The following is a 25,923-nucleotide window of genomic DNA, read 5'->3' on the forward strand; positions in this document are numbered from 1 at the left end:
TCTCAGGGGAAAGTGCTCTATTGGGTCTAAGTGGTGTAGTCATAAAACTATCAACCACACTGAAGATTTTTCATTTTCTCAAGGCTGATCTAAGGAAGGTAAACCTGGGACTACCTACAAATGACAACAACCATTCAAACACGATTGATTGTCTTCTTTATTTTCTACTGGCACCCGGGGGCGGGGGGGGTGAGGGGGGGGAAATAAAAAGAGAAAACACTGAAATTGAATACAAATACAATCGAAAGAACCCAACTATATACAAATTGATTTTATAACCACACAGAGAAAAGACAGATTTCAGAAAACTTTTGAACATAACACTCTGCCTGGATATCCTGTCCAGAAGATATTCCAAGGATGAAAAGAACTGCAAAATGGTCTTAAACTTCCCTTAGTAAGTTTACTGTTAGTGGTAATATTAGAATTGTAATTTGAAACTACCTAATTGTGTGAGAAAAAGCAAATAAGTAAATATGCTGATATTCTAAGGAACCCAGAATGTCAGTGTAGGAGAAAAGAAATGCATATAAGATATTAAGGAAAGACAAAAACCTCAAGTCTTTGATGCATTTCTGTCTCTCGCATCTGATAGTGTGGGGTATGCTCTGTTTATTTTAAAAGTGAAATATAGTTTTTGTTCAAGTTCATCAATAATACTTTTTCATTTAGATTCAGTCTCACCAGCACTTAGTAGGAACCTAGAAATAAGTCTTATTATGTAAACTATTTCTATATCTTAGGATAGATACAGGTATTTCTATATATGTCAAGAATCCATTTCAGTATGAGAATAAAAAACGATGAATATTTTTTGGTGGTCAGGGAACGGGTGAGGTTAGGTGTAGAAAGATTTTGCTGAGAAAGCTATACACCGCCCCCTCCCCCCGCACCCTCTCACCCCCGCAGCTCAGAGCCAAGACAGGCCTCTGCTTAACCTGCGCCCCAACCCGGCCCCGCCCTGCTCTCCGGCCCCGCCCCGCCCCGCGCTCCGGCCCCGCCCCGCTCTCCCGCCCCGCCCCGCGCTCCGGCCCCGCCCCTCTCTCCGGCCCCGCCCCGTATCCACGCCCGGCCCGGCATCCCGACGGAGCCCCGGAGCCCGGCAGCTTCGTGCAGCGTCTGCCTTTCCGGGAGCGTCCGGCGCCTGAACCCCCAGGTCGGGGTGGTCGCAGCGGCCGGAGCGGATGGGCGAGAAAAGATGGCTGCCCTGACGACGGTCGTGGTGGCGGCGGCGGCCACCGCGGTGGCCGGGGCTGTGGCGGGGGCGGGCGCGGCCGCCGGGAACGGCGTGGGAGCAGCGCAGGTGCCGCCACAGGTAAAGGGAGGAGGAGGGCCGGAACCTGTGTGGCGGCGGCCGTGAGCCCCAAGAGTCTGAACAGGTGTCCGCAGCGCGGCCCGGGCGGTGTTGGTCTCCCGCTGCTCGAGGCCTGGCACAGCCCCGGCGTTGCGCTTTGTTCGCCTGTGCGTTTAACGGCTTTTGACTGGGAGCCACCCCCTCTCCGCGACTCGGGTTCTTCCCTAAAAAACTGCAGCTGGAGGCGTGCACCTGCCCGAGCTGTGGCCACCGTGTCCGGGAGTCCCTCGGTGCAATGCCTGGAGCAGAGAGATTGTGTGCCGAGCAATTGCTTGGTGGCTGCTCTGTTATGGGACCTGGCCGGGAGGGTCCGAGGCAGACGTGTTTCCAGAGATCATTGGGGACCCCTTTCTCCACAGTGCGGACCAGAGGCTCCCTCCAGGAGCACTGCTGGTTCCCGTAGCTCAGGCCAAAGACGGGGCTCCGCTCTTCTCCCACAGTCCGCAACTGAAGCCCGGGCAGTCCTGCCTGTCCCACCTTCAGAGTAAACCCAGAGTCCTCCTCTTCTCACCACTGCCCCCTTGTCCACACCATCATTTCTTCCTGGCGGAAATCCTGTCCCAAGTGGTTTCCATTCTTCCACTCTTGCCTTGCTAAAGTATTCTCAACAGCGGGGCCGTTCAGTCCAGGAAGGACACACTTCTGCCCAGGAGCCTCATTCACCATAAAAGCCAACATCCTTACCCCGCCGATGAGCTGCCCCGCCCTCGCCCAGCTCCTGGTCGCGGCATCTCCAGTGCCCTGCTGCAGCCATTCCGGCTCCCCGGTGGCCACTCAGACATACCAAGCGCGCTCCTACCTCGGGGCTGTGGAATCGCTGTTCCCTCTGCTCAGAATGCTCTTCCCCACGCTGAGCACTGTCACCGCCCTCGGATACCTTTGTTCAAATGCCATCGGCTCCACGGTTCTTTCTGTGCCCTCCCCACACTGGATTCCCTTATCCAGCGCAACCCGTCCCTTTTTCTGGTTTTCTTTTTCTTCATAGCACTTATTACCATGATATATTACATGTTTTATACCTATTTTTAAAATGTCTTTCTCCTTATATACCGTCCACCCTTAGGAATGTAAACTCTGTAAGGGCAGAAATTTTTATTCACTATTGTCTTCCCAGCACCAAGAACTGTGCCTGTTTAGTCCTGGAGCATAGTAGGCGCTCACTAAATCTTTGTGAAGGAAGGTTGTTGTGAGCTGAGGACATGTTCCATCTTTCTCTTCCTCTGAGGGCGGGATGGGAAACGTCCAGCCCACAGCCATATAAGGCCGGAGAAATCATTTGCTCTGGCCCTGCCAAGGCATTAAGGGTGAGTTAGTTAAATGTTTGACCAAATACAGCAAGCTATTTTTTTAAGTTGATAATTTTGTATGGCCCGTGAGTGATGTTATAAATATCCAAATGGCCCTTAGTAGTAAAAAAGTTTCCCACCCAGGTTCTAGGGAAATACAGTGTCTTATATAAATTCAAGAAATTCCCCCTCAAACAAATTTTCTCACACCTTTATAATTCTCTTTATCATTCTAACTCTGGCCCAAATGACTCAGGAAAAAATATAAAATATATAAAAATTCATAATCCTATATAATAAAAGGCTAATATGCAAATCGACCAAACTTGGGAACGACCGGTCGCTATGATACGCACTGACCACCAGAGGGCAGACGCTCAATGCAGGAGCTGCCCCCTGGTGGTCAGTGCGCTCCCACAGGGGGAGCTCCACTCAGCCAGAAGCCGAGCTCACAGCTGGGGAGTGCAGCGGCGGTGGCGGGAGCCTCTCCCGCCTCTGAAGCAGCGCTAAGGATGTCCAACTGACAGGTCCCGGACTGCGAGAGGGCACAGGCCTGGCTGAGGGACTCCCCTCCCCCCCCCCCAGTGCACAGATTTCATGCGCTGGGCCTCTAGTATGTAAAATATTTTTTAAACACTTTAAAAATATTTTTTTAACTGTATGACCCTTATGGTTTAGCCATCTTGCTCGCTTTCTCCATGAAACTTTTCTGTCTTACTTTGGTTCAAAGAGATTTCTTCCCTAAATTCTTACAAATGTGTTTTACCTCCTGATTTGCAGTTCTCAAGTTGCTTAATATTATTATCAATTTACACTTTTATCACTTCACTACGGTAATTCTCAGAGGTTTGCCTTCCAGGCGTTTGCCTTCCAGGGTGATCAAAATCACCGTGGAGCTGTTTCAAATGTTGTATCAGTCCCTAACATTTTGCAATGTCTGAAGACATTTTTGGTTGTCACAGCTGTGGAGGGTTAGGGGGAGGTTGGTGTTCTACTAGCATCTAGTGAGTAGAGGCCAAAGAATAGCCCCTCACAGCAAAAAAATATTAATAGTGCTGAGGTTAAGACACCCTGCTTTATATCCTCTCACCACTTTAGGGGATGCAGAGCCTCATTGTTGACAGTTGCAACAGTAATGGGGTAGAACTCCTCAAGGGTGTTTAGGTTTTAAAAAAAGAATTGGAATCTCTGCTGTACTATATTGTGACTAGAGGCCCAGTGCATGATTGAATCATGCACGTGTAGGGTCCCCTACATGCTTTCGCTTTCGATCGCGGGGGAGCTGGGTGCCTATCCGCTGGTGCACCAGGCCTTTCAGAAGCCTCCGGCTCGGTGGAGGCTTCCGAAAGGCCTGGTGCTGGAGCAGACAGGCACCCAGCGCCCCCGCTTTTGATGGTCCACGGCGGGACGTGAGCTCGCTGCCCCAGAGGCCCCTTCTGTGCCGCAGCACAGCCATGGTGCAGACGCTGAGCTCGCGCCGCCGCTGGCGACGCGAGCTCAGTGTCCCAGTGGCCCAATCGGCTACCCCGGCCACCCCGAGTCCCGCCCCCTGCGCCTCCTGCTGGCCCAATCATGGGCATAGCGGAGTGATGGTAATTTACATATTACCATTTTATTAGGTAGGATTTGTGAGGAGTGTATGTGTTAATCCATCTTTGTACTCCCCTCCCCCATACACACAATGATATGCTCAAATTCTATAGCCTAACACTGAACTTGAATATTGTCATACAATTACATGAATGAATGTTCCTATGGACTCTTAACACTGAGATCAACTAATGTTTTCTTAAGATAATTTTCTGATGACAACCTCATGATATTAGAGATATCTGCCAAAATATCTAAAGTTCCTGTTTTAGTCTTTTAGGGCTCCATAACAAAATAACACAGACTGGGTGGTTTAAAAACAGGAAAAAAAAAATAAGATATTACCTTACACTTGTTAGAATGGCTACTATCAAAGAGACAAGAAGCAACAAGTGTTGGTAAGGACGTGGAAAAAAAGAACCCTTGTGCACTATTGATGGGAATTGGTGCAGCACTATGGAAAATAACACAAAGGTTCCTCAAAAAATTAAAAATAGAACTACTATATGATCCAGTAATTCGACTTCTAGGCATTTATCTGAAGGAAACAAAAACATTAACTTGAATAGATGTATGCACCCCATGTTCATTGTAACTTTATTTACAGTAGCAATCAATAGATAAATGGATAATATTATCCTCTGAGAAACTCCATCATTGATATTTCATCTCTGAAAAAAATTTCACCTTCATCTTTTACCATTTTTATTATTGAGGATAAACTTTTTTTTTTTTTTAATGCAGAATGATAGCTGTTTTGGTACTTCAGGTGGAATTCGTTCTTTTCACCTTCACAACTGGAAACAGAAAGTTAGTCAGCCTAAGAAAGCAGAATTCATACGCACAGCAGAAAAATTTAAAAATCTGTAAGTATAAAAACACTGTCTCCAAATAACATTACTAGCCATTTTATTATGAACAATGTATAAAGTTAATTCTACTCCACCCTGTCCAATCTCCACAGTAAGTTATAAAATTCTGGTCATTAGAGAAAGGTGGAGTGTGTACAATAGACAAATGATAAGAGACTATTTAATATAAAGTTAATTTTAAATGCAGTTACTTGAATTTTATTTATTTTTACCATTTGAACCAATGTCTTTCAAAGGAAACAATATAGTTATTTCTTTAGATCTCATATATCAAATAACAGATTGAATATATTTTCACTTACCAAGGTTAGCATTTGGTAAATATTTTTGAGTGAGGGAACAATTTTAATGAAAAGTCTCTACCTCGAGTTATTTTTTGAAATGTCCTTTTATTTGGTCTCCCTCTTATGGTCTCTGCCCCTTTCAGATCCATCCTGCACGTAACGATTAGGCTGAGAATTTTTTTTTAAAATATATTTTATTGATTTTTTACAGAGAGAAAGAGAGAGGGATAGAGAGCTAGAAACATCGATGAGAGAGAAACATCGATCAGCTGCCTCCTGCACACCCCCTACTGGGGATGTGCCCGCAACTAAGGTACATGCCCCTGACCGGAATCGAACCCGGGACCCTTCAGTCCGCAGGCCGACGCTCTATCCACTGAGCCAAACCGGTTTCGGCTAGGCTGAGAATTTTTAATTTGTGGTGTACTTGTATTTTTTCTTTGAATAACTAGTGATATGTACAGGGTGTCTTCCCCCCGCACCCAAGTGTATACACACTTTGAGTAGTAAATATATGTGTATACATTTTTATGGGACACCCTATATTGAATGTTCAGTGTTATGATATATATCATGAGGAATAATAAAAGAATTAGAACTCAGAGCAGTCAACCCTACCCTACAATTGAGAAGTTTGTCAAAACACTTCTTTGAAATTATAAAGTATCAATTTGCTTAAGAACCCAGAGGAAAGGAGACTTGTAAAAAAAAAAAAAAATGGCCTCTGGACCAGAATTAGTGGCAGTTGTCTGTTTAGAAATTCTACCAATAAAAAAATAATACTGTTTGATTGGAAAGTTGTACTATACTATAGCTTTGGGAGATTGAATTCTCAATTGCACTTATATAATACTTATATACTACTTTTAATACTCAGAATTTGAGAAAATACAGTTTTATTTTCTTTGATTTCTAAAATGTATTACCTTGGATAGCTTTAGACTCTTGGTTAGGGGTTCTGGTTTATGTTTCTCTCTAGACAGGTAATTTACCAAGCAGTTAATGTCCATATATATATACAGCAAACCAGTAGATTATGCCAGTCTTGATACTTGTCTACCAGTATGTGCTGGTTTTACAGCTCTGAGTAGGCTTTCTTCATCTGTTAAAAGGTTTTGGAAAAACTCATTGGGAGAATGTTATAAAAATCCATTGGAAGAATATTTCTATCCAGCAATTCTCATTGCATATAAAGAAAAAAACACAACTTGTAATATAACGGTTTTATTTTCAGAATAGATAAAACATTTGCATGGTTTAAAAATCAATACATATCAAAAGGTACACAGTGAAAAGTCTGTTTCGCCCGTTACCCCAGCTACCCACTTCCCCTCCTCTCACACAGCCACTATTTTTAGTTTCTTGTATATCGTACCACAGATATTTTATAATCTGTGCTTATAAGGAAATAAAAGTACATATTCATAGTTTGTCTTTTTTATATAAATTTTAATATCTGTTCTGGACCTTGCATGTTGGTGTGTGTTTTTTTTAAACTTAAGAGTATATCTTAGATACTAAGGGATTGTATCTTGTCAGGCATGATAGTGGCATTTTAGTGATGTAAGTCAATAATCTCTAGAGATGCACACTGAAGTATGTTGGGGTGAAATTAAATAATGAAATGGGCTTAATTTAGAATACTTAAGCTAAAAGTAAAAAGAAAGATAGATGAGCCAAGAGAGGAAGAAGAGGTAAAATTGTTGAATCAGAGTGATATGAGGGGAATAATATCATTTGAAGGTATACAATTTAGCATTTTCTACTTTTGGGTATGATTAACATTGTCATATAAATTCTTTGTTATAAAAAGTGTGTGTAGTGGAGATCTTTCCTTATCAGTGCATGTAACACAGTACCACTGCATTGTATTCCAGGTTAAATAAATTATAATTGTGACATAATTTATTTAACCTGCCCCTTAGTGATGGACATTTAGGTTATAGTCCATCTTTTATTATAACAAACAATGCTGCAATTAATTGCAGTATTCACATAGGTCCACATCATTTTGCATATGTGGGTATATCTTTAGGAAATATTCCTAGAAGTAGAAATTCTGGGTCAAAGTTATATGAATATGCACTGATATATTGCCAAACTGTCCTCCATAGACAATTTACCATTTCACCGACAATGTATGAGAGGACCTATTTTCCCACAGTTTTATCACTAGAGTTTAAACTTTTGAGATTTTTTTGCCAGTCTGATAGGTGTACAGTGTTACCATGGTATAGTTTTAATTTTCATTTCTTCTATTGTGAGTGAGGTTGATCATCTTTTCGGCAATTTGTCTCCATTATTATCTTTTGAATGTCTTTATAGGTTAATATTTCTAATCCAGGAGTGGCAAAGCATAACTTACTTACTGTTATAGTACATCCTGTGTCAATGCTAGAAATTTCCCCATCCCCAGTTGGAGCCTAGATGGGCTTCCCAGTCCTCAGCACAGGACTCCAGTAGCCACCATCAATCCATTAGAGTTGACCTGCAGGCTGAAATCTATTTGACATCTCTGTTCTACTCATTGCTTCCTCTCTGAAACACACGTGCTAAGTTATGATCCCCTCAGTGTTTGGGGCAGCCAGGTAGGGCCTGCAGCAGTCTCATCTGTTTTTCCAAGTATGTCTTATAAATATCAAACTTTTCTCTATGTGTGTCAAAGTGAAAAAGATTGGGAACTCTGGCTTAGATAGTTGCCCCCCAAGTTATATGAAATTAAGTCAATGGCTAGAGATACTCCACCTCTCCTTAAATCCAGGATTAGTGGAGATGTATTCTTATTAATTTCCACCTTCTGGGAGAAAGAGAACAGGTATTAAGAAAATAAATTTTTTTGTCCAACCAAAAAAGTTTCTTGTTAGTACAGTGTTTGTTTTGTTTTACCCCAGGATTCAAACTAACAGACCTTCTTACTGGTAGATGAACTAAATCAAAGAAGCTTTGAAGTAAATGTAGACAGTATCCCTTAAATACAATAAAATTTCTGTATTCATAGATTGTTTGCCTCTTGAAGTTTTAGTTGTAGTAATAATATTAATGACTTGCATTTCCATAGCACATTTTTACTGTATAAAGATCCCTCATACATATTATCTCATATAATGAAATTACAGCCCTGTTGGGTAGTGGAGAACTATTATTCACATTTTAGTGATGAAGGGTAAATGTCTTGGTTCAGGTTATAAAGTTAACAGTATCTTCTACTGAAAGCAGCCATCACCAGTGGCAGCCACTTTCAGGCACAGTGAGATTGAGTTGGAATCAACAGTCAAAGGTTTATGTATTTTAAAAGCAAGTCTGCATTTTTTTTAATTAACATTTTATAATTTAAATAATTCAAATTACTTGTGTTAGTTGAACTTAACTCTTTTCTAGCTACTATTTTGACTCCTTAGCCTTATTATTCAAGTCATTATATTTTGATTCCTTAGATGAATGAATCCAAATATAAAGTTCTGAATATTATAAGTGTCTTCATATTTTAAACAATTAAAAATATATTTAAGTCATATTTATACCATTTATTTCTTTTTCTAAAGAGTTATTAACATAGAAAAAGATAAACACAGTCATTTCTACAACCAAAAAAGTGACTTCAGAATTGAGCATAGTATGCTGGAAGAATTGGAAAATAAATTGATTAACAGCAGGAAAACAGAAAGTAAGTTGAGTTCATGATGAACAAAAACTGTTGAGTGACATAAAGTTGTAGTTTTGCCCTGTGCTTTGTATCTGTGCATTGACTTATATTTTCTCTCAAGACATTTTATAGTTAGTAATGCGTTTGTCTTTTAGGGATATGTATTTATTTTGTCAGGTTACTATTTAGTGATTCTAGCTGGATTGTTTTCTGTGTGTATTTATCTCAATTTAATAGGAAAAAGAGGGTTTTGTTTTTTGGTTGACAAACTAGATAATGTTATTAAAATTTCTTAAATAGAAATTAATTCCTGGGCTATCTGGTCTTAGCTCATCATAATAGTATGAAGTGATCAGGTCACATAATCCTGTAAATTTGAGTTTACTTGTCTATGATACAACACCTACCATTTCTACCTCAGGGCATTTGTTCTGTACATCCCATGAGATAATATATGAAAAAGTGCCTTATAGATTACACAGAAAATGTTTTATTGTTTGCTATGAATATCAATCATTGTTTATAGTGTACTATATGTTGATCTTAAAGAATTCTACAAGAATACCTTCTTTCATTGAAGAGTAGATTTTATATGTTGAAAAATTCTTAGGTTATAATAATAAAAATTGCTTAACATTGTTTAAAGGAAAAATAATGGTTATCAACTAACTAAGCTTTATAAAATATTGACTTATAAATCCCTTATAGCTAATTAAAAGAAATTCTTAATAATTTTTTTCTTTCAGAACATAAGATTGCACTATTTTAAAAGTTATCTTTTGTTGGATACTGGCAAGAATCATTCTCCCTCTTCTATTTGAATGACAACAAGACCTAATATAAAACCAGATTTTCAGTTCTCCTCTTTGATTCATAGAGAAATCTAAACATCCCTAGTTTAATATTTCTTAAATTCCCTCAGTTCTTTTATAGACACTGAGAAGCTGATCTTTATATCTGTCAGTTGTGCCACTATGTATAGTGTCTCCATTCTCTGCATTTTAAGTCACTTCATTTTCTCTTTTTAAGGCAACTTTGTCTTTATCTTTTTATTCTTTTCTGCTACACTTTTGCCTCTATTAACACTTTGTGTTTATCTTATCAAGGAGAGGAAGGACTGCACTTAATATAAGGATATGGAGGCTTTCCCTCCCCATTAGAGCCCAGAAGTAGTAAATTTCTTTTCCTTCCCTCAAACATCATGCCACAATTTTAGCCTGCATTTATGTATTTAAATGGTTTGTACTTTAATGGTTTGCCTAATAGAGTGGCAGTTCCAAATGAAGAAATAAAAGATTATTTGCTCTATAGAGATGTCACTATAACTGATCAAACTGTGGCCCAAAAAAACCACTCTCCTAATTGCTTACATTACTAAAGAAGTTTCTTGATTTTAAGTTCCAACGGTGAATAAGACCCTTTAAAAATACAATGGATAAAGTTTTTGCTCTTCTGGAACACTTGAATTTTAATTAAGAAATAACAAGCCAAAGTCACATACACATATTTGAGGTTTGTTTTGGATATTAGCATTGGCTCCAGGCTTACTGGTAACTTTAAAAAAAAATTATTTTAAAGACTTTTGGACATAGCTGTTTGGTTTTTCATGCTCATTTGTGAAACATTAAAAAAATGGAGGGGCATAATAAAGTACCCAAAGATGATAAAATAATATTACTGTTATATATATTACACAAATATAGATGTATGAATGTAAATATATGATTTTAGCCTATATAATTGAAATAAATACTAAAGTAAGATTATTACTTCAGAAAGAAAATTCAAAAGAGGAATCTAGGATTTCTGCTGCTGATACAGAACAGCTGAAAATGTCTTTGAGACCCTCCTCCGTTTTACAGGCTTTTATTGCGGGCCCAACATTTTCAGGCTGATCCTTTGGATGAGCTTGGCAGCCTGTAGTGTAGATATCACTGAATGGCACCTGAAAGCACTTTGTCAAGGCTGTGACAGTCAGTCACACAGGATGTGGTTAGATGAAATTAATTCTCATTAGGAAGTTTGTCAGTATTCATAGAATTAATATTCAGTTTTAATATTCTAAAAATAGAGTTGAGATCTAGCCCAAATACTATTCCCATAAAATTATAACAAATTAAAAAAAGAAAACTCTGCTGAAGAATAAAATACGATTAAGCCTAAGCTATTGATCCATGTATTTAAAAGAGTGTCCAATAACTCAATCTCCAGAGAGTAAAGAAAAAGACATTTCCTTGGCACAGATTATAGTAAGATTTACCCCACTGTGCTTTTAAATATTGGAGGAAATTGAGAGATGCTTTATTTAGAGCAAGGGTACTTATTAAAAGGTTCAGGCTGTATTAACACTTAAGTAACCATCCTTTGTTCATTATTTAATTCATCTTGGCTATCTTTTACCAAATGAAGATGAGCTGTCTCAGGTGTAGAATCCTGAACTGTAACCATGTTTGTCATTGAATTATTTTAAAGTACATACTTCTTCCTTATAGGATCAAAAATCCAGCAACAATTGGCCAAAATACATAATAATGTAAAGAAACTTCAGTATCAGTTAAAAGATGTGAAGCCTACACCTAGTTGTAAGTACATTTAGATTTTATATTCTTATATATTAGTGTTTTTTATTGTTCATTAGAAACATTTATACTTTTCTAATAAGAATTTTTCTCTTTAGCATTAATGGAACTAAGCCCTACTTTATTGGTTAGAATACATTAGAGAACTGTATTATCTGACGTTTACATAGCTTTTTATCTTTAAAATGCTATAAATCCTGCCCAAGCTCAGTTGGTTGGAGCATTGTCCTGTACACCAAAAGGTTGCGGGTTCGATTCCCGGTCAGAGCACATACCCAGGTTGCATATGCAGTCGATGAAGAGGAAAAAAGACTGATTTCCTTATGTTTACATAAGTAGAGAGGAAAGGATACAATTTTATTTTTTTTACAAATGACTAGTATTTGTCCTAATATTATTTAACCATTTCTTTAGGCATTTGAAATGCATCTTAAAAGGCAATTATTTCAAAAAGCAAATGATGGGAAAACCACTAGGCTAAAAATCAGGAAATCAGTCTTTTTTCCTCTTCATTGACTGCATATGAATCTTTCTTTATACTTATAGATAGATAGATAGATATATTGATTTTTTTACAGAGAGGAAGGGAGAGGAATAGAGAATTAGAAACATTGATGAGAGAGAAACATCGATCAGCTGCCTCCTACACACCCCCTAGTGGGGATGTGCCTGCAACCAAGGTACATGCCCTTGACCGGAATCGAACCTGGGACCCTTCAGTCCGCAGGCCGACGCTCTATCCACTGAGCCAAACCTGTTAGGGCTGCATATGAATCTTTCGTTACCACCGATTCTCCATTCTATAAATGACCCTAATATCTGTTCTGCCCACTCCATAATTTATAAAAATTTATAGCATTTTTTAAAAATCCTCACCTGAAGATATGTTTCTATTGAGAGAGAGAGAGAGGGAGAGAGAGAGAGAAACATCTATGTTAGAGAGAAACCATAAAGTGCTCAAGGTGAATAGATTTTAAGAATCAAACAGATGTGGAGTCAAAATCTTGATCTACCAGATATGTGGTTTTAGGCAAGTTACTTGATTTTTCTGATCTTTCATCTCTCTGCTCTAAAATGAAAATAACCACAGGACTTAACTCAGGGTTGTTGGGGGATGAAGTGAGACAGTGTACATAAAGCACTTGTGCCATGCTTAAAATTTAGGAAGCACTAAAAATGGCAAATATTAATATTATAGTTAGTTAAATTAATATAAAAAAACATAAAAATACTAGAAGAGAACATGGGCTAATCCTATATAATAAAAACGTAGTATGCAAATTGTCCCCTTGACCGAGAATTGTCCAGGAGATTGACCAGGGGGTGGGACTAGCAGGGGGAAGGGAGGGAGTACCCGGCCAGCAGCCAGCAGCTGCTAGGGACCCTTGCCAGTGCATGAATTTCATGCACTGGGCCTCTAGTATTTTTATAATTTTACTAGAGGCCCAGTGCATGAAATTTGTGTGAGGATGGGGGGGTCTCGCAATCCAGGACCCCTCGGGGAGTGTCCGCCTGCCAGCTTAGGGAGCAGGCCTAAGCTGGCAGTCGGATATCCCTCTCACAGTCTGGGAACCCTCACTCCTTATCACCCACCTGCTCGCTACTCCTTACTACTCAGCTGGCTGCTCCTTAGCACTACCACAGAGGTGGGAGAGGCTCCCGCACCGCTGCTGCGCTCACCAGTGTGAGCCTCGCTCTGGCTGAGCAGCGCTCCCCCTGTGGGAGCGCACTGACCACCAGGGGGCAGCTCTTGTGTTGAGCATCTGCCCCCTGGTGGTCAGTGTGTGTCATAGTGACTGGTCGTTCCGCCAGTTGTTCTGCTGTTCGGTCAGTTTGCATAGTAGGCTTTTATTATATAGGATTATAGTTTATAAGAATGACAAAGATCAGAAACCATAAAGAAAATAGTGGGCAAAACTGACTGCTTAAAAAACATAATACCAAGAAAAGCCCACAAACCCTTATATAAGCAAAGTTGAAAGACAGGAAAATATTAGTGATATATGTAACTTAAAAAGCTAATATACATCTATATATGTAAATATATAAAAGGCTAATATGCAAAGTGTCCCCTCAGGAGTTTGACTGTGAGACGGGGAGTTCGATTGCTTGCTATGACATGCGCTGACCACCAGGGGGGCAGCGTGGAATGAAGGAAGGCCCTGGCTGATAGCTGGTAGTCAGGGAAGGAAAGCCATGGCTGGCAGCCAGAAAGTCCCAATTGGCCCTGATCGCCAGCCAGGTCTAGGGACCCTACCCGTGCACTAATTTCGTGCACCGGGCCTCTAGTAATATATAAAGAGTGCCTACAAATTAGAGTAACAAAGGTAAATAACCTAATAGAAAAATGGGCAAAGATAATAAGATCCATTTTACAGTGAGAGAAATACAAAACGAGAAAAGGCTTAAAAAATGTTGGTTAAATCAGGGACAATAAATGTTTGCCTTTCACATTGGAAATGATTAAAAGTACCTGGGAAGGAGCTCTCTCAGGATCTGTAAGTTGGTGGAGCTTCTTTGAAGGATAATGTGATGGTATCTAGCATATTGGAAAGTAAGCATACTTTTTTATATAGCATTTCAAGTTTTATCAGCTATCCTCTAAAAATACTTACTTGAGCATGCAAAAAAATACATGCAAAGATATTTATTACAGTACTGCATCTATTTAAGGTTGATTATTGGAGAATTACTTAATGAATTAGGGTAGATTTAGATAATAAAATAATATGTTAGTTAACCACAACATTTTGTTAAATAAAAACTATAAGTTACAAAACAGCATATGTAGTATGAAACATTTTTGGTAAATAATAATAATATTTAATGATATATGTACATAGGGAAAAATTTGTAATAAAAAATTATAATCATAAAAATTAGCTTTTTATAAGTACATTTTTTCTTATCCTTTAGGCTAAGAAATGTTTTTAAATTAAGGGAACAGTCCATTTTTCCCTAATATTTAATTCTTAGTCATACTGAAATGATATAATTTTTCTGTTTTTTTTATAGTTGTTGAAAAGCTCAGAGAAATGATGGAAGAAATCGAAAATGCAATTAACACTTTTAAGGAGGAGCAGAGATTGATGTATGTTTTAAACACATTTTAATATAAAATTATTAACATATATTTCCAATAACCCTCCACTAGGTTGTTATATATAAACCATTTTATTGTTATACTTGTGGCCCGGTGCACAAAATTTGTGTAGGGGTGGGGAGGGAGAGGGGTGTTCCTCAGCCCGGCCTGCAACCTCTCTAAACTGGCAGTTGGACATCCCTCTCGCAATCCGGGACCACTGGCTCCTAACTGCTCACCTGCCTGCCTGCCTGCCTGCTTGCCTCTAACCACTCTGCCTGCCGGCCTGCTTGCCCCCACCTGCCCCCACTTGCTGGCCTGGTCGTCCCCAACTGCCCCCCCCCCCCCGCCGGCCTGCTCGCCCCCAACTGCCTCCTCCTGCCTGCTTGCTCACCCACAACTGCCCCCCCTGCCAGCCTACTCGCCACCAACTGCCCCCCCCCCCCGCCGGCCTGCTTGCCCCCAAATGCCCCCCCTACCAGCCTGATCACCCCGAACTGCCCCCCCTGCTGGTCTGCTTGCCCCTAACTGCCCCCCACTGCCGGCCTGATTGCCCCTAACCGCCTCTGCCTCAGCCCCGCCACCATGGCTTTGTCCAGAAGGACGTCTGGAAGGTCTCCTGGTCTAATTAGCATATTACCCTTTTAGTAGTATAGATATTTAACATTAGTCTTACACAAAGGCAACAACACTTTTCTAATTTTGTTTTAGGTTATAAATTGCTTTTCATGTTTAAAGTGAATGTTCTACTATAAAATCTCAGATAAGAATTTGAAAGATTGTCTTATTCTCTGAGGAAACTCAAGTCTTAGATTTATAAATGTTAATAGTGCTAAGTGGAAAAGATGACATGAAAAGAGCAATAATTTAAATAAGAGGGAAAATAAAGGGTTAATATGGATTGATTTGTATCTTATTATTCAAACTTTATTTTTGAAATTTTAGATATGAAGAGCTTATTAAAGAAGAGAAAATAACTAATAATGAGTTGAGCGCCATATCAAGGAAGATTGACACATGGGCTTTGGGTAGTTCAGAAACAGAGAAAGCTTTCAGAGTGATGTCAAGCAAAGTTCCTGTAGACAGAGTAGCACCAAGTACTCTTCCAGAAGAAGTGGTGGATTTTGAAAAATTCCTTCAGCAAACAGGGGGGCGACAAGGGGGCTGGGATGATTATGATCACCAGAACTTTGTAAAGGTGAGAAACAAACATAAAGGAAAGCCAACATTTATGGGAGAAGTCCTAGAACACCTTCCTGGAAGAACACAGGATGAAGTTGAACAGCATGAGAAATGGTATCAAAAGTTTCTGGCCCTAGAAGAAAGGAAAAAAGAGGTAATAATTATTATTATAGCTATTATTTGTTGTATTTTTCTCTGTTCCAGCTACTGTGGTAAACTCTTTAACATTTATTAATTTTACAACAACTCCATGAGGTATAATTGCAGTTTTCCCCCCATCTTACAGAAGGTGCAACAGGCATTGGGAAGTTTTAAGTAATTTAACTAAAGGAACTATAGTTGGACTTTCTGAAGGCCAAACATTTCTACCCCAAGAAATAATATAGTGGGCCAGAAAACTTCTGATTGTGGGCAAAACCCTCTATGTCCACCAAGAAATGTGGGAAATCCAGATAGACTCAGGCTTTTGATAAAAGGCAGCCTACCAGCTAAGGCCACATGGTTTTCAATAAAATATAAAGAGGCAGTAGAAAAACAATTTTCACTCTTCAAAGTTTCATTGAGGTTTGGAACTTCAGACCCATTGCTTATTTTAAAAGACTCAAAATTTTGACTACCCCAGAGAAAAGAGTAACTCCTAAGTGTAGCAATTATCTAAAAAGTTTCCTTTTCACAAAAATATTCTTCTGGCTTTGGTTTTATTAGAACTTCTCGACCTTGGCACAGTTAACCATTTGGGCTAGGACAGTGGTTGGCAAACAGCAGCTCGCGAGCCACATGCGGCTCTTTGGCCCCTTGAGTGTGGCTCGGCGTTAGAACCACTTCTTCAAAATAGACTCGCCCAGGCCGAAAACCGACTTCTGCGCATGGGCCACGAAGTTTCAATCGCACTGTACGTGCGCGCCCGTACGTGGTATTTTGTGGAAGACCCACACTCAAGGGGCCAAAGATCCGCATGTGGCTCACGAGCCGCTGTTTGCCGACCACTGGGCTAGGTAATTCTTTGCTGTGACTGCTGTTGTGTGCATTGTAGGATGATTGGCAGCATTCCTGGTTTCCACCCATTAGATGCTAGTAACACTTCATTAGTTGTGATTATCAAAAATGTCTCCATTGGGCAAACATTGCCCCGAGTTGAGAACCATGGGTTCAGATACTCGAAGTTTGAGTCACATTTTTTGTAGAAGTCAGCTGTTATAAACTTTAACTTGCTTGAGTATGACTATTCAACAGATGACATGCCCAAGGAATATTAAAGAAATATTGACCCCATGTTTAGTCTAAATTTTTAGAGGAAATAGCTTGTGTTTATTGTTTTATTTCTCCTAAATAAGTTAAATGTAAGAAGATTGAAATTTGGGACTTTAAGAAAAATTTTGAAACATACGGTAAGTAGTTTTTTAAAACTCAAAAATAACAAGCTATTAGGAATTATTTAGGCTTTTTTCTTAGATACTGAAAACATGGGGTCCCTAGACCAGCAAAATGGTTCTTGGACTAGCAAAGTCAGCATCACCTGGGAGCTTATTAGAACTTACCAGGCCCCAGCCATAGACCTAAGCCAAACTCTGGGGGTGGGGCTCAGGAATTGTGTTTTAACAAGTACTCTAGGTTATTCTGTAATAAGCTAAAGTTTAAGAACCACCTCTCTAGGGAAAAAGAATAGACACAGTACCTCATGTAGTTAAGGTAAAGCACCTTGATTCTAGCTTGTTCCCGACCACTGTTTCTTGATATTTGATGACTGATTGATTGAAGGGGTGAGGTAGGAGGGGGTATGAAAATGGAGGTAAAATTACTGAAGTAGGACATGGAGGAGGAAGAGGAAACTTGGGAAATCAAATATAGCATCAAAATATAGTTTTAAACCGACTCAGTTTAAGATTCTGAGAAGGAGATTTACCATTTTTATTACCATTTGTCTAAAGATACTTATTTGCAGATATGCCCTGAACTTTCTGGCCTGAATACCCTTGTTTATCTTATTTCCACTTTCTGGAACCTCCATTCCTTCCCCTCAACTCCCAGTTATCAAAATCTGCCCAGGTAAGATGCTGCTTCCTTCTTGTCCTCAAACATAAGTAGTCCCTCTCAGAATTTCCTACTAACAGGTTGTTTATACCTTTTTTATGGCGTACTATAGCACATCATAATATATTCTAGAATATATTCTGGTATTTATGCATTTATCTTATCTCACCTAGAACAGTGCTACTCAAACTTGGTCCATGGACTGGCTGTTAGGTTGCAAACTGTTACTGGTCTTCAGTGAGATAAAGTGATTGAACTAGAATCAGCTGCCCAGTAAGCAGACTAGTTCAGTTTTGACTTTTTTTTTTTAATAGAAAACCCTCTCTTTGAAGGAAGCAATACATTGATTTACATTCTGGCATGAATCTCTGTATTGTTGTGGACTGGCACATTGAGTAGCACTGTACTAGATGACATTTGGTATTATTTTAATCATCTATGATTCCTATCACATTGCCTTGCATAGAGTACACATATGATAGGAATGTATTGAATGAATAAATGAATGATACACCATGAGGAAAGGTGAGGGAACAGTTTCCTGACTTGAGGGTAAAAGAATTCAGTGGATGTACCCTTTATGGCATACAGAAGGCTGCTAGCATTTTAAATAATCTTTACATACCTTGTGTAAAGCAATGTAGCTAATTTGCTTTTTTTTAAAAAAACAGTTATGAAGCACTACCTCCCAGGGACTGACTCATTTAATATTTACAATATCTCTGCTTGAGAGGTATTACCTACCAGTTGAGCAAAATGAAGACAGAGTAATTTAGTAACTCATCCAAGGTCACACCTAGTAGATGGTAAAGCCATGATTTGGTTCTAAATGGTCTGACTTCAGAGCCCATACTCTCAACCACACCACTCTTAATTCCTCTTCTGATATTTGAACAAAGAAGCGTCACTCAGAAAGGATTTTAAGCCTTGAAAGAGGATTTGGAAGCATAAGTAAGATGATCAGAGGAAAAGAATGTTTCCCATGAACACAAACAAATGAGGTGCAGTCTTTGTGAACCTGGGGGTTAAGAGAGGACAAGAAAGGCCAAAAGAATAAATCATTATTCAGTGTTTTAAGAGACATTAATTTTTAAAAACAAAAGCAGAAAAAACTGTTCTGATTAAAAAACAAACAAACAAACAAAAAACACTTGGAAACCTAAGCATCCTGTAAACAATATTCTTTATAGAAAGATGGACTTGAGGTTGTATTTTAAAGTGCTTTTGGTTATTAACTTTTCCCTTACTATATTTTCCTCATCAGTCTATTCAGAATTGGAAAACTAAAAAGCTGCAAAAAAAGGAGGAAATTTTCAAGGAAAAAACAGAGAACATACCTATGCTTTTTCATAACAAACAAGAAGATAATCAAAAGCAAAAAGAGGAACAAAGAAAGAAGCAGAAATTGGCAGTGGAAGCTTGGAAAAAACAGAAAAGTATAGAAATGTCAATGAAATATGCTTCCCAGTTAAAAGAAGAGGAAGAGAAAGAGAAAAGGCAACAGAAAGAGCGCCAGCGCCAGTTTAAACTAAAACTACTTCTAGAAAACTACACCCAGCAGAAGAAAGAACAGGAAGAATTTTTAAGACTTGAAAAGGAGATAAGGGAAAAGACAGAAAAGGCAGAAAAAAGGAAAACTGTTGCTGATGAAATTTCCAGATTTCAAGAAAGAGTGAGTAAATATGTTTTCTAAATAATTTTAGAAATTATTTAGTGGTATTACTACAAATAGAGGCACTACTTCCAGATTCAGTTCAGGAAAAATTGAGTGCTTTTGTTATATTAGGCTTCTACTTACCAATGCTCCCTCTTTTTCCCCCCCCTCATTTCTTGTATATTATAGTCTAGTGGGAAAGATAGATGGGCAAGTATATTTCTGTATGATGTTGTAAATAGTGTCGTGATTGAGGTGATTGTGGACAGAGAATTTTAGGAGATGGGTATGCAGGGAGGGGAGCTTATTACCATAGCTATTAGTGTCCGAGAGACACTAAGTGACATTTGACTCTTGAACAAGAAAGGGGAGATCTTTCCTAGCGAAGGGAACAGCATGAAGGACAGCTTGCAGAAGTGTAACAGTGGTTTGTGGGGGAACCCATAAACACTTCAGTATTCTAAGGGCATCAGATGGAAGGTGGGAATCAGCAGGAGACAAGGCTGGAAAGGTAGCCACAGGCTAGACTACTTTTTCTTTGCCAAACTAACTGGCTTTTCCCCACAGATGATTTCCTTACTTGTTCATGGTCCATCTCGCATCATAATAGAAGCTCCACAAGGGCAGAGATTTTGTCCTTTTGTTTATTCCTGTTACCTGTACATTGTAGATATTCAATGTATACTTAAAGGAATCAAAGTTATTGCTGAGAGATAGGATCATAAATGATTTAAAAACAAATATATATAAGAAAATGCAATCAAAGAGATTATAATCTTATCAAAGTGGAATTCAGTCCTAAGAGTCTCAAAAAGACAAAGAAGTATATATACCTTAAAACGAAAAAGAGTGCAAATGAGATAAAACATAGCAATATCTATAAAGCAAAAAATAAGGAAAGTACAAAAAATTAGGCAAAAACACATTAGTGGAATTTTAGTCTCTATAAAAATATCTCCCCAAATAACAAAATGCCCCAAATATGAGAGATCTAAAACCAGACATATCTATACTGAAAGTGGGCTTAACTCACCTATTAAAATAAGAAATAACCAAGTAGAAAATGATTCCGTAAGATGTGCATGTATCACATTTATTTTCAAGGAAAATAAAGCTTTTACTCTTGTTGGAAAAGGTCAGTATTGAAGGAATATTGATATTTAAGGTGATTTAATTTTACATCCAAGCAACTAAAGTTTGAAACAAATTTTAGTTGATTTTACTTTCTAATGTTATATTTTTTGTTGGCATATGTTTCTTAGGATTTGCGTAAACTTGAACTGAAAATTCTTGATAGACAGTCAAAAGAAGATGAAAAGGCAGAAAAACAAAGAAGATTGGCAAAATTTAAAAAAAAGGTACTCTGTACTGAGATTAATTTATTTTTGTTGTCCTAATTCCTTGGTTTGTAAGGATACAAACATCCGTTTTCTTTATATCCAGCTTGATTTCTGTATCATCTTCTTTAAAATGTACTTATTTAGCATAGCTTAGTACAATTTAAACTATTGTTTGAGTTCTACCATTTCACATTATAAACACATTGCTTAAACTAGGTTGGTGATACTAATAGCTAAAGATGTAGGTGACTCTCGACAAAACAAATAACTTACTGGTGGATATTTATCCTAAATTTATTGCCTGGCTATGCCACTATTTGCTGCATCATATTTCCTTCATAATATAAACAGAATAAAATAATTGAACTAGAAAAAAGAAACTAAAGTAACAGTTTATTGATTGATGTAGTCCCAACTTTTATTTTAGCTATATGAGCACAATAAAAAGTTTACAGAAGAGGTTATTAACAATTTTTAATATCAAGTATTTTTCTTAGTAAGGATCACAAATACAATGTTAATATTTCAGATTCATTTTACTTCTGATTACAGGTTGAAAACAATGTTAGCAGAGATCCTTCTAGGCTTTACAAACCTACCAAAGGTTGGGAAGAACGGACCAAAAACGTAGGACCAACAGGCTCTGGGCCACTTCTACATATCCCACATAGGTAAAAAGGAGTTAGAATGAGTGTTAACTTTATAATAATTTAATAACTGCATGTTTTGCCTGGCCAGCATGGCTCAGTGTTTGAGTACTGACCTATGAATCAGGAGGTCATGGTTTGATTCCCAGTCACAACACATTCCCGGGTTTCAGGCTCATTCCCCGTAGGGGGCGTGCAGGAGGCAGCCAATCAATGATTCTCTCTCAGTATTGATGTTTCTCTCTCTCTCCTTCTCCCTTCCTCTCTGAAATCAATAAAAATATTTTTTAAAATAACCATGTTTATATTTTGTGCAACTTTGATATGTATATTATATTTTACAGGAAAAAGTGATAAAAAATAAATCTACATATATTTTTTTAAATTAACATTTAATTGGCATAATTTTAGTTGGCCCACCTCCACCTGGATGCATACTTTTCACTTGTTTCACACTGGCGCCCGCACCCTGGCCTCTTACTTTTTCTCTACCTGAATAAAACTTGCTTTATAAAAAAGTTCAAGTAAAAGAAATAGAAGTTAACATCTAATCAGTTAGGATTTTTATAAAAATTTTCCGTGTATTTATAATTACTCTTCTCTTCTTCTCCTTAGGGCTATTCCAACCTGGAGACAAGGACTTTAGAAAAGAATATGAGATAATGAAATTGGTATTCAGTTGATGGGAATGTTAGCATATTTAGCTTGAATAGGACAGAGTGACTAACGGCATGTTTTTTAAATATCACTAGCTAAGACAGACTGATTATGGTGTTGTACGTGAATTGACAGATGTTAAGCTCCAAGTAGTATTGTCATTAGTATTTCCTGTTTATATCAAGAGGGTATGTAATGTGTATGTTGGCCTATTATTATGTAAAAGGTTTTTTTTAATAAGTTTATGTTACAAATACTATTTCATTTAAATACTCAGAATATTTCAAAGATACTTTGTTTTTGGCATGGCACAGCAAAATAAGTTGGGACAATCACAGAATGACATTTTCAAACCAAAATTTTGTAACATTTATATTTTGGAGGTAAGTTAGCTTGAGTAACAAAAATATAAAGTTTTTTTTTGGTTTGAATTATGAAATAAGTTAGTACTTTTTCTAAGTTTAACAAATTGGTAGTTTATCAGTTACTACATTTTTATGTAATAAATATTTTGTATTTGTTCAAAGCATGCTTTGTTTTATATAAAGTATTTATATTAAAAATATGCCTCACAGTTCATACCTTATTTATACTCTCTTTGTATTATTGATAAAATCTTTTTGGTTTCCTTTAGCTTTTCCAATTTTCCTTTCAGCTTTTCTGGACTTCACACATTTATAAAATCTTTGTGTCTTTCACATCTTCCTGCCTGATTCAATTTTCTGCTTCTGTTTGCCTCAAAACATTTGTTCAAAATAGTTACTTTTAAAATTTACAAGCTTTGGTACATGAAAACACAATGTAACAATTTGGCTCAACTTTTTATATAAAATCTTAGTTCCTAACTTTAATTAGTTCTCACGAGCTTATAGAAAAGTTATCATCCTATCTAATAAAGAGGGAATATGCAAATTGACCATCACACCATCACAAAGATGGCATTGCCCATAGCCACAAGATGGCGGTGCCCAGTCCCCTCAACCCCGCTGAAGTCCCCCAGTCCTTTCAGCCCTGCCGGGGGTGGGGAAGGCAGGCACACGGTGCAGCCAGACCCGCCCTCAGCCCCCCAGCTGTCCAGGGCCACTTGAGGCTCAGGTAACCAGGGCCGGTCGAGGCTTGCACTGTCAGCAGTGGCAGCAGCAGAGGTGTGATGGGGGCGTCACCTTCCCCTGATCGCCGGGTTGCCTCCCGCCCCTGAGGGCTCCCGGCCTGTGAGAGGGGGCAGGCCAGGCTGAGGGACCCCCTCCTCCAAGGCATGAATTTTCTTGCACCAGGCCTCTATAATAAACATAGGAAAGTTATTTTTTATGACTTTTATCTTAGATGTAACTTGATACATTTAGGTCAAATGACTCAAATTTACTATGAGTAATAGTAGTCAAAACTTTTTCTTATTTCACACTTATGATTCAAAGTAAATATAATTTCTAAAGGGAACTGAATTATTATTATACAGTTATTGTTGCAAAAGAGGAGAATTAATGTAAAACAACCTTAATCAGGAATGCACATTTTATTTGTAGCACTCATTTTCCATGAATTTTAAAAATGACTTGAGGCAGTTTAGAATAAAATATAGAACAGGACAAGGGAATTTAAAAACAATTCAATAACTAAGAAGATACAGAAAAGTAAAGGTTTTTATGTGCTACTTACTAACATGTTGTTGTTTTTTTTGCACACAAATGCAGCTTTCAATTTCCTGCATCTGAGGTAAGCATAGTGGGCATTGCTGTGTGGGGGTTTTTTGTTTATTTTTATTTTGTTTGTTTTTTTAATAATAGAAAGTGTATGGAAGTTTCTTTGAACAACCAGTCCTTAACTGAATGAGGAATTTGTTATATGGCTCTTTATACAGACTATGTAAAATAAACAACATAAATGTCTTCAGTTGCAAGCTCATAGAAGAGATGTCAAATAAACACTTCTTAAACTGGTTTAAAAAGTATGTTAATAAGAAATTTAGAAAAAAACACACACACAAATGTTATAAAGCACCAATTCAACCACCCCCGGGGTAACTTTTTCCAAAAGTATACCTACATATTTTTAAATAGCTATAGTCAGAGAGTAAGTTAGTTACTATACTGTAAGCACTTTACACATATTTTTCTATCTTTCTACATAATTTAGACATTATCACTTAATGGCTAAATAAGATTCAATTATAATGAGGATGCTCCATCATTCTCATACTTTAAAAACTTGAGCTATTTATACTTCTTTAATTTTCTAACAAAGCAATTAAGATTATACCCAAATTTCTATTAGCTCAATTGATTATAAAACAAAACAAAACATAGCTAATAATGTTGAGTGGCATTTTAAGTAGGGGTTAGATTCTGTCATGGATATGTCAGAAATCTTGTATGATCAAAATCACCCATGAAAAGCCTTTTCTTTACCTAGAAGTACATAATATTACTTCTCACTGAGCCCATCATAGAAATATTTCCTCCTGATTTGGATCAGATTGCTGGTTCTTGAGCTGAGAATCAGATGAAATATTTGGCTTCCTTTTAAGGGCCAGGTTGAAGAGGATTGTCTTTCAGAGCATTTATAGAGTATGCATAGTTGATTCTAGTAAGTTAAATGTATTTTATATGACTCCACTTTGAACATCTTCAGATATTTGATGTGTGTGTGTGTGTGTAAGTAAGAGAGAGCGTAATTGTAATAATGTAGTGAAAACTCTCTAGATAGGGCATACCTGAAGGGCAAGGATTATGGACTCCATAGTTGTAGAGAAGCACCAAGGACAGCCCTCTGCTTATACCCAGCCATTTGTTACTGCTGTATTTGTTGACATTCAGGAAATCTGTAAGTATACCTAAAATTATGCAAGGCACTTTGGATTGGTGAATAAGTATGAGATAATTCCAGCCCACATGATACACTTTTTAAGAAATAAATTTTCTAACAAAGCTATTAATTAAAATTATACTCAAACTTCTATTAGCTCAATTGATTATAAAACAAAACAAAACAATTTAGTTCAGGCCTGATCCTAGGGTGTGTTTCTTTTTCTCTCAATATTTCATTATGAAGTTTTAAAGGGAAATGCTGAAGCAACTTAAATCCCTCTTTTTGAAAAAAAAGAGCATGTGATTTCATTTTTTAGTATACGGGTAGTTGGAGAATAGGTGGAGCTTACTTGCTGTTGCAAATTGATAAAACAGTGATGCTGAAGTCAAAACATTGATTCAAGCAAAGAGTAAAATCTTGAAAGTTGTAAAAGAAAAATGCAAGCAGTCACGTGTGTGAATATATGTTGTGCGTGCATATTGCATTTAGATATATTTAGACGTGATTTCTGATATTCTCGAGAACTGGGAACAACTCAACTTTTGTAGTGTCAATAATCACTTAAGAAACATTTGTTTATATCCATAGATTGAACTGTAGGTTTAGTTAACATATCCATTCAGCTTAAAACTGTGGCCTCCCCCGCAAAATGAGTCTGTTGGAAAATTTGTACCGAGCCATTCCTGTTTTCATCTATACCATCCCCATGACCTTAGGGCCTGATTGCCTCAAAGCACACTGCAAACTATTGACCTTGCGCTTCCTCCCAAATGCCGAAGGAGGATCAAAGTACCGGAGAGATTTGTGGGCCGAACTTGACTAGGCTTGCGCGGTGTTTCCGAAGCTTTGGGGTTTAGAGTAGGAAAGGTTGGGTCGTGCTCTCCCTAGGAAGAAACCCGGCGATAAAGTGCGGCGCC

At 38.1% G+C, this 25,923-nt stretch overlaps 1 protein-coding gene and 1 long non-coding RNA gene across 2 annotated transcripts; one reads left to right on the plus strand and one right to left on the minus strand.

Annotated features, from left to right (window-relative positions):
• The first annotated feature begins 1,068 nt into the window (after positions 1 to 1,068).
• On the plus strand, positions 1,069 to 23,453 carry CCDC112 (coiled-coil domain containing 112). Its single transcript, XM_079782591.1, has 10 exons — positions 1,069 to 1,315; positions 4,975 to 5,096; positions 8,929 to 9,050; positions 11,522 to 11,611; positions 14,624 to 14,699; positions 15,636 to 16,026; positions 19,168 to 19,575; positions 20,820 to 20,915; positions 21,450 to 21,568; positions 22,160 to 23,453. Exons 1-10 carry the CDS (start codon positions 1,199 to 1,201, stop codon positions 22,188 to 22,190), a joined length of 1,572 nt encoding a protein of 523 aa, XP_079638717.1. The 5' UTR covers positions 1,069 to 1,198; the 3' UTR covers positions 22,191 to 23,453.
• LOC307106282 lies at positions 23,349 to 25,923 on the minus strand. Its single transcript, XR_013814103.1, has 3 exons — positions 25,800 to 25,923; positions 24,912 to 25,019; positions 23,349 to 23,479 (listed from the first exon to the last, which is right to left on the minus strand). It is a non-coding gene; the product is annotated as an uncharacterized lncRNA (long non-coding RNA).

This window comes from Cnephaeus nilssonii, assembly GCF_951640355.1.
Source record: "Cnephaeus nilssonii genome assembly, chromosome: 2".
NCBI classification, from domain to species: Eukaryota; Metazoa; Chordata; class Mammalia; order Chiroptera; family Vespertilionidae; genus Cnephaeus; species Cnephaeus nilssonii.

Bases quoted from the DNA above. Each gene is read 5' to 3' on its own strand.
- CCDC112 (XM_079782591.1), top strand. From the start codon at position 1,199: ATGGCTGCCCTGACGACGGTCGTGGTGGCGGCGGCGGCCACCGCGGTG. The intron at 1,316-4,974 runs GTAAAGGGAGGA...TTTTTAATGCAG, and splicing joins CAGCGCAGGTGCCGCCACAG to AATGATAGCTGTTTTGGTAC. The intron at 20,916-21,449 runs GTACTCTGTACT...TTCTGATTACAG, and splicing joins TGGCAAAATTTAAAAAAAAG to GTTGAAAACAATGTTAGCAG.